This window comes from Terrapene carolina, unplaced genomic scaffold (genome assembly GCF_002925995.2).
Source record: "Terrapene carolina triunguis isolate 2854851 unplaced genomic scaffold, T_m_triunguis-2.0 Scaffold62, whole genome shotgun sequence".
Classification (NCBI taxonomy): Eukaryota; Metazoa; Chordata; order Testudines; family Emydidae; genus Terrapene; species Terrapene triunguis.
This window is the reverse complement of record NW_020664413.1, coordinates 59,640,131-59,652,576: the sequence shown is the minus strand read 5'-3', so window position 1 is coordinate 59,652,576 and position 12,446 is coordinate 59,640,131. Positions and strand designations below refer to the sequence as shown.

The 12,446-nt window shown below is 46.0% G+C and overlaps 1 protein-coding gene across 7 annotated transcripts in view; it reads right to left on the bottom strand.

The window, feature by feature from the left end:
• The window catches only part of ADAM23 (ADAM metallopeptidase domain 23), a 180,085-nt gene that overhangs the window by 20,558 nt on the left and 147,081 nt on the right, over positions 1-12,446 (bottom strand). The window contains exon 25 of one of the 7 annotated variants that reach the window (XR_003899754.1): positions 12,175-12,259. The exons of 5 other annotated variants lie outside the window; for them this stretch is intronic. Coding sequence is in view for 1 of the 2 variants with exons in the window: in XM_026647694.2 (XP_026503479.1) it covers positions 4,678-4,768 (91 nt within the window). In the remaining variant the exon portion in view is untranslated. Of the gene's footprint in view, positions 1-3,513; positions 4,769-12,174; positions 12,260-12,446 lie in introns of those variants that run through there. One more of the 7 variants, XM_026647694.2, reaches the window with a different exon arrangement.

The window sequence follows — 12,446 nt, the reverse complement described above, 5'->3', positions numbered from 1 at the left end:
AGCCAGTCGTCCAAGTACGGGAACAGCTGTATCCCTTGTCGACGAAGGAAGGCCGCGACGACTGCCAGACACTTTGTGAACACCCTGGGAGCCGAGGACAAGCCGAAGGGAAGGACTGCGAATTGGTAGTGCACCCTGTTTACTACAAATCGCAGGAAGCGCCTGTGAGGCGGATAAATCGCTATGTGGAAATAAGCGTCCTTCATGTCGAGGGCGGCGAACCAGTCTCCAGGATCCAGTGAAGGGATGATGGTCCCCAATGATACCATGCGGAACTTCAACTTTACTATGAATTTGTTGAGCCCGCGCAAGTCTAAGATGGGCCTTAGACCCCCTTTTGACTTGGGTATCAGGAAGTAGCGGGAGTAAAACCCCCTGCCCCTTAGCTCCGATGGAACCTCCTCTATGGCCCCCATAGCGAGGAGCCCAAAAACCTCCTGTGTAAGGAGTTGCTCGTGAGAAGGGTCCCTGAAGAGGGACGGGGAGGGGGAGTGGGAGGGGGGGGGCGAGGAAAACTGGAGGGCGTATCCCCTTTCCACCGTGCGAAGGACCCAACGGTCCGAGGTTATACGGGACCAAGCACGGTGGAAGCGGGAGAGGCGGTCCCGGAAAGGGGGAGTCGGATCCTGGGTACCGGTCGTGGTGCCGTCCTCGACCGCACCTTCAAAAGGCTTGTCTAGGCCCTGAAGGTGGCCTAGACTGGCCCTGGTTCTGACCGGGTTGAGGGCCGGTCGACCTTCTCCTACCACCTCGACCCCGCCTCCTAGCAAAGTCCTGTCTTGGACGAGGCGGGGGAGGGTAGAACCGCTGAGGCTGCGGCCTGAAGGGCCTGCGCTGAGGCCCTGGGACATGCATCCCCAGGGAGCGCATCATTGTCCGGGAGTCTTTGAGGTTTTGGAGCCTCGAGTCTGTTTTCTCCGAAAAGAGGCCCTGGCCCTCAAACGGTAGATCCTGCAGGGTCTGCTGCAGTTCCGGAGGCAAGCCCGACACCTGGAGCCAGGAGATTCGGCGCATTGCTATCCCCGACGCCAGGGTCCTAGCGGCCGAGTCCGCTATATCGAGGGACGCCTGTAGGGAGGTGCATGCCACCCGCTTGCCCTCCTCTACCAGGGCCCCAAACTCGTCCCTCGAGTCCTGGGGAACCAGTTCTTTAAATTTCCCCATCGAGGACCACATATTGAAGCCGTAGCGGCTCAGTAGCGCCTGCTGGTTCGCTGCCCGCAATTGCAGTCCGCCAGCCGAATACACCTTGCGTCCGAACAAATCGAAGCGCTTAGCGTCCTTCGATTTGGGCGCAGCGGCCTGCTGGCCATGGCGCTCCCGTGCATTCACTGAGGAAACCACCAGTGAGCACGGTTGGGGGTGAATGTACAGATACTCATGATCCTTTGATGGGACAAAGTATTTTCTCTCAACCCCTCTGGCCGTGGGTGGAATAGAGGCCGGGGTCTGCCAGATAGTAGTGGCGTTGGCCTGGATGGTGCGGACCAGCGGTAATGCCACCCTGGATGGAGCATCCGCTGAGATGATCTGCACTATCGGGTCATGGACCTCCGCAACCTCCTCCACCTGGAGGTCCAGATTGCGAGCCATGCGCCGCAGTAGGTCCTGGTGGGCCCGAAGGTCTATCGGGGGCGGCCCGATGGACGACGTGCCCGCTACGGCCTCATCAGGAGAGGACGAGGAAGATGCCCCCGGTGGCAAGGGGTCCAATGGTTGGTCCTGCTCCAGGTGCTCCTGGTGTTGGGCATCTCCTGCCCCCTGGTCAGGGGCCTCTGCAGGTGCGGGCACTGGAGCCTCCACGTCCCTTGGAGGAGGGCGGGAGATGGTAGACTCCGGGGCCCTGGTGTCCGAACGGCCAGAGCGGGAAGCCGACAGGGGAGCTCCCTGAGCTTGGTGGTAGGCCCAAGGAGTCCAAAAGGACCAATGCGCAGGCCCTTGCATCGGGTCCTCGGTCTCCTGCAGGTGGCCGGGCTCCACCGTCTCAGATGACCGGGACGCCGATCTCGACGGCCACGGCGGTGCCGAACCCGATGCCGTCGGCACCGGATGGTACGGTGCCGATCGGTGCCGACCGTAAGGGGACCTGTCCCTGCGTTGTTCCGGCGAACGGTGCCGGGACCTGGACCGGTGCCGATAGTCCCTCCGGTGCCGGGATCCCGATCTGGAACGTGACGACGATCTGGAGGAGGCGTGGTACCGGGAGCGGCCTCTCGAGCCCGAGCGGCGCTCATACCGGTGCCGGGAGCTGCGCCTCGACCCCGATCGGTGCCGGTCGTCACGGCGGTGCCGGGATGTTGAACGGCGCCGCGAGGAAGATCTGGGCCGCGAGTACGACCGGTGCCGAGGTGACCCTCGGCGCCGGGACTCCGAGCGGCGTCGGGACCTGCTTCGGGATCTGGAGCGGTGCCGAGAGACTCGTGCTGGCGACGGTGGGCGCACCAGGGCAGGCTTGCCTCTGGACTGCAGCACGCGTGGAGCCACCGGTGCCGGGAGTTGCGACGGCGCCGGCTCCGTGAGGGCGATCAGGTCTCTCGCCGTGGCAAAGGTCTCCGGGGTGGAAGGGAGACAAGGTTCCACCGCCAGCCTGGGTGGTGAAACAGTCCGCACCGGACTCAACGGCCTCGGTGCCGGAGTCGACGGTGTGGCCGCCTGTCTTTGGCGGTCCAGCTGCGGACGCGGCTCTACCCCCGGCACCGGGGGAGCCTGTATCTTCGCGGCAGCAGCGTCCCGTGTCTTAGCGGTCTTCTTATGGCCCGGCAAAATGGATCGGTGCCGAGGCTCTTTGGGCGGGCGCGGTGCCGACGTCGGTCGGTGCCGGACAGTCTTTTCTGCCGCACCGGTCGGGCCCGCCGGGGCGCTGCGCACCGAAGCGCTCGGTGCCGGGACAGGGCGCGCCGAGGGAGGATCCGGACTCAGCGCCGCCTCCATGAGGAGCTGTCGGAGCCTAAAGTCCCGCTCCTTCCTTGTCCTCGGCTTGAAGGCCTTGCAGATAGGGCACTTATCTGCTGGATGAGTCTCTCCCAGGCACTTCAAGCAGGAGCTATGCGGGTCGCTAGTTGGCATGTGCTTCCCGCAGGACGCGCACGGCTTAAAGCCAGGAGCCTTGGGCATGGGCCCGGCTGCGCGCCGGGGGGAAAAGGGGAAAAACACCCCCTAAACCCCCGATAACAACTTATAACTATATATATATACACTATAACTAACTACTAACTAACTTGAACAACTATCTATATAACTAAATACAACAAGAGCAAAGAGAAGCTAGGGAGTGTGGAGATCAGCTAAGCCGCGCTCCACAGTTCCAACGACCGTCAGGGGCGGTAAGAAGGAACTGAGGGGGCGCTGGGTCGGCTGGGGTATATATCCAGCGCCATAACGGCGCCACTCTAGGGGGCTCCACAGCCGACCCACCGGGTGTTGCTAGGGTAAAAATCTTCCGACGATCGTGCACGCGGCGCGCACACACCTAACTGGAATGGATATGAGCAAGCACTCGAAGAAGAATGTGTCTCATCCCACTCTAGTGGGTGGTCCAGATAGGGGATAACAACCTTCTACTTCTATTAGCTCAAGTGACAGACATCAGTATTGTGGATCTAATAAACCAGATCTTGCTGAGGACACTAACTGGTGATCAATATGATTCCACATAATACAGTTTGTTTTATAAAATTGTTAAACAAAAAACTATGTTAAAAAAATGTTAAGGTTGCAGAGTCAAGCACTCAGAAGTTAAGAAATGCCAGAATTCAGGTTGCCGGGCAAACTTAATTCACTTTTCTTGTATGTGTTCATTCTGATACAGTCTGTAATTACATAACACACACTATTCCTGTAGGGGAAACACTTTGATGGGATTGAAATCTTAGATGAAGTCTGTGTGGAGTTAAATTAGTGGGCAGAATGCATATGAAAAAGGTCAAAAGACCAAAATAATGGCAGTTTATTCCATGGTTTGCAGTGTATTTCATGAATGCAGAATTAAAGGAATTTACTCCAGGATTATCATAACCATATACATTGTGTAAATACCCCATTGTTAAAACTTAGAGGTAATTAATGTGCTGATACCTCAGATTTCAACTTCCCAAAATCATAAAAGACAATACAATATTTGTTGCTCAAACTTTATATAATGTACTGCCTTGAGGTAACTGAAAATCCTACCAACAGAACATTCAAAAACTTTGTTGGAAAGCTATCTATATATACACTATAATTTCAACTGAGTTTTTTTCTTTTTCTTAACTGAATTTTATGACCCACTGTTAGAATGAATGCCCCATTCATTGAAATAAAAAAAAAAGTGAATTATATCAAATGGTCCATCTTGTTCTGTTAGATTACATTTTGCAAAAATAGATAATCACAATCTTCAAATTACTATTTTTTCATTCTTTTTATAATTTGGAGCAATGAAACATTTAGACATTTAATTGTATTAATTGTGATGATGTAAAAATTCACAAACTTATTGTTTTATGCCCCACATTGTCCCAGACAGGAGAGGGTTCAACACTGCATGAGCAAATCACATGACACGGACACGTTCAAATCACATGACGAATACGGTCACCACATGACACAAAGCTAATGGGATAGTACACAGAGGGCTCAGGTGCGTACCTCACACACTAGGCACCAAACATAAAACTCTTAAACTAAGAAAAATGCTTACTCTATTCCCCACCCTGTGCCTCCAAAAATCACCCCCAGAGCCAGAATGGTCCCTGCCACTGCACCTATTAGCCTGTTAGTGGCCATGCTCACTGTGCGGAGGGAAAAGGGAAGATTTTTAAGGAAATGATCACATACTGTATATGTCTGAAATGAAAAATAAAATAGCACCTCAGAGGGATATTTTACTTTGTAATCCATTGATTGTGAAACAGTTCAAACCTCCCAATAAATCTCTCTAAACAAATACTAGAACTTTTAATATATGGAAATAGTTGAGGCTACATTTGGCTTTATTTGAATGCTTACAAACATGACTTTAATAAGTTTTACTGTAAATTTTGAAACTAAGGTTTCATAACCTGTGATTACATCAAATTTTTATTTAAAATAGAATATCCTCAGCTTATGTAATATAAACCTACAATTTATTTAAAATGTAAACAGATACAATTTGATCACCAATAAGAAAACTTTCATCTATCACCAGAAACATACTGTATCCAGGTCATTAAACTAAACAGTTAAAGATGATAATTGTTAACTTATTACACTGTATAGAGTTGCTAACAAAAGACTGAAGTACTCCCCAAAAAATTTAAACACCTACTAACTGCAATGAACTCTTTTTCAGTGGTTTTCAGCCTGTGGTCTGCGGACCCCAGGGGTCCGCAGACTTACGTCTTAAGATGTCCAAAGGTGTCCACACCTTCATTCGAAATTTTTTAAGGGCCAACAAATGAAAAAATGGTTAAAAGCACTGCTGTAGATACAATAGGCCAGATTTTCCGCTGTCTTGTCCTTTGTAGAGTCATTTAAACCAGTGCAAAGTGACAGCAAATGAGGTGTAAAATATCACCAAATCTGTATGGTAGTGTTTTATACCCATTTAAAATAGGTGTAAAGGATTACACAGAGGGAAAGGCAGTGGAGAATCATGTTTATAGAGTCCCTCTAAATCAGGGGTGGGCAGGGGGGCCACTCCACGAATTTTGGTAAGTCGTCACGGGACACACATTTCTACTATATTAATGGAGGAGGTGCGGGGTCTGGGAGGGAATTTGGGTGCAGGAGGGAGCTCTGGGCTGGTGCAGAGTGTTGGGATGCAGGAGAGGGTGAGGGGTGTGGGCTCTGGGAGGGAGTTTGGGTGCAGGAGGGGGCTCCGGGCTGGGGTAGGGGATTGGGGTGCAGGAGGTGGTGAGGGGTCTGGGAGGGAGTTTGGGTGCAGGAGGGGGCTATGGGCTGGGGCAGGGGATTGGAGTGTGGGAGAGGGTGCAAGGTGCAGACTCTGGCTGGGAGGCGCTTACCTCAGGTGGCTCCCGGCCGGCAGCACAGCAGGGCTCAGGCAGGCTGCCTGCCTGCCATAGCCCCACGGTATTCCTGCACGTCTCACACACATCTCTGCACGCCCCTTGGGGAGAGTGGGGCAGCGGGTCTCCATGTGCTGCCTGCACCTGCAAGCACCGCTCCTGCGCTCCCATTGGCCAGTTTCTGGCCAATGGGAGCTGTGAGGATGGTGCTGGGGGCAGGGGCAGAGCCACCTCTCCCCCAACCCCGCCAGGGGCATGCAGAGACGTGCCAGCAGCAGCAGTCTGCTTCCGGGAGCAGTGTGGGGCCACGGCAGGCAGGCAGCCTGCCTGAGCATCCTGCTGCACCGCGGGACTTTTAGCGGCCCGGGCTCAGAGATCGCCGGACAGAAATGTTAGTCACGGCGGGCTGGACAGAAATGTTAGTCATGGCGGGCTGGACAGAAATGTTAGATGGGCAGGATCTGGCCCGTGGGTCAATATTTTGCCAACCCCTGCTCTAAAGGTTTAATTCTTAGCACAGTTAGGTTTGAATTTCGTGCTCTCTCTCCCCCATCACACTCACACCCTGCACCCGCCAAAAAAAGGTTGAAGAGGGAAATAACACGTCAGAGTATTCAAAAGAATTCTTGAATGGGACGGTTTTACCCAACTGATCAAAATAACACTGAATTACACATTTTTTTCCCAAAATGCGTATTGGAATGCAAAGTAAAAACCTAACTACTTCAAAGGAATTAGGATATCTTGGCAGAGTTTTTTTCCTGCAGAAAAACACGTAAGCCTGATTCTTCCATCCGTACTCATACTGAGCAAGACCTTACTCTATAAGTAGACCTCTTGATTCTGGATTAATTGTTTACCAAAATCATTTCTTCTAAAGAACAAGCTATTTTTTAATTTATTCAAGCAGAGAAAATTCTTCTAAAGCAAGCCAACTTCTGCTGTTTTTAAAAGTTAATATGTAACTATTCTGGAAAAAAAATTAACAACACTGGCTCCAAGGCCAAGAATATACTTGCCAAATTTCAGTCCAAAGCAAACTTACACAACTGAGATATAATGCACCTAGTATACATTTTTTAACCTTGATTCCTTTGGGTAACCATAAAATGTAAATGAGAAATTTGGGGCAGTGGAGGGGGGGTTATTTATTTGGTGCTGGTATTTCTCACAGCAGGGATGACAGAACTCAAAAGTATATGATATTATCATACCTAGAGCTTCTTGGCTTGGTGCTGGCTTGTCTCCCTGAGGATTTTCCAATTTTGTGTAAGCCCTGCACTCCAAATTAATAGTATTGGAGTCCTAAGAGTGGGGATGGAGGGAACAGTACACCCCACTCCATGGTATTGCTCTTCTCTGAGCCTGGTAGATATTTAGGCAGGGATTAATGCTGCTCCAAACATTAGCTCCCATTCTGTACCTGCACTCTTCTCATAAAATATTTACATGGCAAAGAACTAGCCATCACCACATAGGCTGGCACAGACTAACGTTTCATTCTCCTTTCCCTATGGCTCCCCAGGAGCTGAGGTGCTTGGAGGCCATATCTTCTGCTTCTTATGCAGCCCACCCACAAACCCCTCTCCTTGATGGAAGAATTCAAGATAAAATTTGTGAGGTGAATTTTGAGGAGTTTCCTGGGCCTTCTGTCTCTCTCCTGTGGGTTTTACTGCAGGAGGCCTTGGTCATTCCAATATAATGGGGTTTTGTCTCTCTTTCTCTAAGGTCCCCTAAACTATCTATGACTCTCCTACTACCACAGTATCTGATTGCCTTACAATCTTTAATGTATTTATCTCTGAGGTAGAGAAGAGTTATCTCCATTTTACAGAAAGGAAATGGAGGCACAGAGAGATTAAGTAATCTGACCAACACCATACAGGAAATCTGTGGCAGAGAAGAGAACTGAACCCGGGTCTCTTGGGTTTCAGGCTAGTACCTCATCCAACATTTTATTGGTTCCCCTACCATCACCTCTTTTTTCCTTTTATCCACTCTATAACTTTTCCAAAATTGGAGATGTTCTGAAAAGTTACAGAGCAGCAAAAGGAAAATAAAATTAACTCTAACTTTTCAAAATTTCTTCAAAGTTACAGTGTTCCATTTTTCCTTTTGCCACTCTTACTTTTTAGAAGTTGGAGAAGTTTATAAATTTATAGAGTGGAAAAGGAAAACAAAGTAGGGGGAAAAACAGACAAACAAAGTCTCTACATGTCATTTATTCTATTGTAGTCAATGGGAAAAAGAGGAGACGGGGGAAAAAACAAAAATCAATTTTTAAACTGAATTGAAAATGAAATTGTAAGTCAAATCCAAATGAAAACTGTTTTGTTTTGAAATTTTTTGTTGACGGATATTTTTTTTCCAAACAGATATATTATTAATGGATGAGAGTATCTGTATTACTTAAACAGCAAAGCTTTCCTAAGCTGGACTGATTTATTTATTTTTTTTTTTGTGAGAGGGATGAATTTAAAATTATATATTTTAGACACATGTAACAGCAGTTATAAGAGGAATCGTTTATAATAAAAAGTGCTTTTTAGGCAATGATTTGGGATTTCAGTATTTTCTACTTACTGATGCTCTCTTACTACACGGATTTATTTTTCAGACACAGAGAAGATCTCTCCTCTGAGAGAAGAAAAACTGCCTGTATACTTCCCATATTCTAAAAGATTAAATTCAATAGTAGTAGACTGTAGCTGACTCACTGAACTCACACAGGCATGAGTCTCTGGGAATCTAATGATTACCTATTATTCTAGCTTTAATGATCAGAGATTTTACAAGTAATACAGTCTCACACTTCAGCCTATTTCATATACTTAAAGTTATGGTTCAAGTAGAATACAGTTAAATCAAGCCAAAGTCCAATCCTGCAAATGAATCTGCACAGGAAGACGCCTGTGTGTGCAAGAGTCCCACTGACTTCATGAATAGGATCCACTATTGTAAGTAGCTCCAAGTTTCCTTCACTTCCAAAAATTGCTACCGTCCTGCAATACTATATTCTTGGTCTGCCACTACAGGATACAGTAGGTTTCTGAGTTCAGACTAGCTCATAAAATCAATATGAATTAATTCCAAAATAATAAATGACCACTGATTTTTTTAAATCCTTAAATATAGTAAAGAGGAAAAAGCAACTGATAGATGATGTAAAGGTCTGAAAAGAAAAACAGAAGTGCAACAGGAGCAGCAATCAATCATCAATTATCAGAACAGAATGAAGAAAAAGCAAGCAATATGTTAGCTATACATCATACCAATCAGAATAAGAAAAATGTAGGGATTTATGGTGTGAAAAACTGTTAATTATATGAATTTTCACATCTCAGAAGAAAGTGTTGGTAACCTTCCCCCAAAGAATTATCTGCTCTTATGCTACTTAAGGGTATGCTTCAGCACTAGAGAACATGGTAGAAAACTGAAGTCAGAAAAAATTAACATTGAAGAATTTAACAAAATTGGAGAAAGAGAACGACTGACTGTTACTGCAACTCTTCCTTCAGTGTAGTCCTTGTCAATATAAACCAGTATGAGCATTCAAATTAATCTACGTTTTGTTTTTCCCTTAACTAAGAGGGTATCTATTCCAAAGGAATATTCTCATTTGAATGGAAAGGACATTACACATATAACTGCCTTCATCATCATAAGAATATACTCCTAAGAGCTTGTCTACCTGAAGAATTAGATCATGGTAAGCTGGAGTGTGACTCTATGCTGCTCTAGACTGCTCAAAGTGCATTAACGAACTGTTAATGTGTCTCAGCAGGATGTGTGCACACGGGCAGTTAGACCATGGCAGGGCAGTGTGGGGCAGATTCATACCCCCAGCCTGCCACGGTCTAATTGTTCGTGTAGACAAGCACTAAGAAAGCAGTCAATCTCTTTGTCCATAAATGGTGTAAGCCAGGGAGTAGGTGGAAAGGTGCTGTTAACATTTTTTTAAGATATTGAAGCTATAGAAGATTTTTAGACTTAACTTTTTTTAAAAAAAAATTCTTGAACAAGCACCAGAGTAAGGTTAGAAATCTCTCTCTCACCCAGCCTCCAGATATCTGAACTGTCAGATGTCAGAATTTGGAGGAACCAATACCTCTAACTCCTTGGATAAATTCCAAATTAAGTGAACCCATGTCTTCTTACACTGTAGAAAAATTAATATAATACTTTGGAGCTGTTTTTCCAGACTTCTGTGCCTTCTGGAAGTACCGTAAGTTACATCTGAAGGACAAGAGAAATGGGCAAGAGAGATCACTATATCCCACTCTAAGGCCTGGTCTACACTAACCCCCCAAGTCGAACTAAGGTACGCAACTTCAGCTACATGAATAACGTAGCTGAAGTCGACATACCTTAGTTCGAACTTACTGCGGTTCAGACGCGGTCCACAAGCGGCAGGCAGGCTCCCCGTCGACTCCGCGGTACTCCTCTCGCCGAGCTGGAGTACCGCAGTCGACGGCGAGCACTTCCTGGTTCGACTTATCGCGTCCAGACCAGACGCGATAAGTCGAACCCAGAACTTCGATCCCCAGCCGCCAAACTAGCGGCTGGGTGTAGACCAGCCCTAAGAAAAGTTAACCTCCAACAACACTGATATATTGAAGTGTAGTATTTGCAACCAAAAAAGTAAAAATGGAAGGTTTGAGATGAATTCCACGGAGGTGTCTATCATCAGATTTGTAAAGGCTCTTATTTCATGTATTTTTCCCTGCATTGATTTTGTGAGTCAGAGTGCAATAATCCTAGCATGTTTTTTAAACCTGTGGTCATACTAGATGACATTTTGTGACACTGGAGTTAATCTAGCTGTGATGTTCTCACAATTGAATCTGTGTTATCTGAATCTTGAGAAAATTGAGTTTCCTGCTTCTGCAATGTTATGGAACTCACATTTTGTGCTAAAGAAATATAGAAAGTATTTTAGTTCATGTCTGTTGTTTGTATGCTGACATGTGAGTTATGTAATTTTAGTAATAAAAAGAAAATCTTAATAGGAAGTGCTCAAGTACTTTAGAGTTTTATATCATTGCAGAAAACTATTTCTTTATACTTCCTGACACCTTTTCCCAATTGGATTTCTCTATTAACACACCAAAATAAACTGGAGAAAGTAGTCAAGGTCCCATTTCCTGTCATAAGTCTCTTGGGGATTCAACTTCCAATAAACTAATATTGCCACAATATTAATTGTCAATTCTCCTTATGATCCATTCTTGTATCAAAATAAACTAAAAAGAAAACAAAATATATCAAGTTTATTTTTTCAATATAACCATCGTATTGCATTATAGTAATCTATTTGTCCGTATTTGCTGATACAATCTTATTCAATATCATTGGTGGTATCTATCCACGAAGATATTTTCCCAGAATGTCTCAGAGTTGGCATGTCAATTTCTAGAATGACTTTTCCATTTTGAAAGTAAAAAATAAAGTTTGTAGTATAGGAATTTGATCTAGGTGACCAGATGAACTTCTCGACTTGTCTTTAGTAGACTTGCTTATAAATTAAACAAGGGCTTCTTTTTATTATTTCTTATCTAATGCATCTGCAAGACAAGTATTACAGTACTCTTAAACGCTACAACAGGAGCTGCATCTCACCCTTCTGCACAGAAAGGAAGACTCCCCTTACTAAGTATCAGAGGGGTAGCCGTGTTAGTCTGAATCTGTAAAAAGCAACAGAGGGTCCTGTGACACCTTTAAGACTAACAGAAGTATTGGGAGCATAAGCTTTCGTGGGTAAGAACCTCACTTCTTCAGATGCAAGAACCTCACTTCTTCTTGCATCTGAAGAAGTGAGGTTCTTACCCACGAAAGCTTATGCTCCCAATACTTCTGTTAGTCTTAAAGGTGCCACAGGACCCTCTGTTGCTTTCCCCTTACTAAGTCCTTGCAGATGGCTCTCCACAGAGTCAGGAAGGCTCTAGGGGAGCAGAGAGGGCAGGGAGCTATGCTAGGTGAGGTAGAAACTGGACAGCCCTATGGTGGTTGGTGGTGGGGAAGGATGCACCTCTAAAGGTTCCCTAAGAAAGAGAATACCCATTCCTCTTTGGTTTTCCACAGACAGTTAAGATATTGAATGGACTGTACAATTTTGCTGTATTTCTTGCCAATGTAGTGATTTGGGTTTTGGAGGAGGTGGGGAGCCACAATTTCAAGTGCATACCTTTCCATGTGAAAAGTATTTCTGAAGAGTATTTCCCTAATAGTTCCTCTAGGTTTTTCTACTTCTTATACAGTCAATGAGGCATCTATTAAACATGCAAAAGCAGAAGACAGTAATAATAGTATGAGAAAATAACAGTTCCTAACATATTTTATTTTCTTTCCCACTGAAATCTGATGCTTAGGAGGCCAAGCTTTCTAAGCACTCTTCCAGGTCCACAATGAGATGAAGCCCCCTTTACAGTCAAGATAACTGCAAAAGAAATTTTTGTA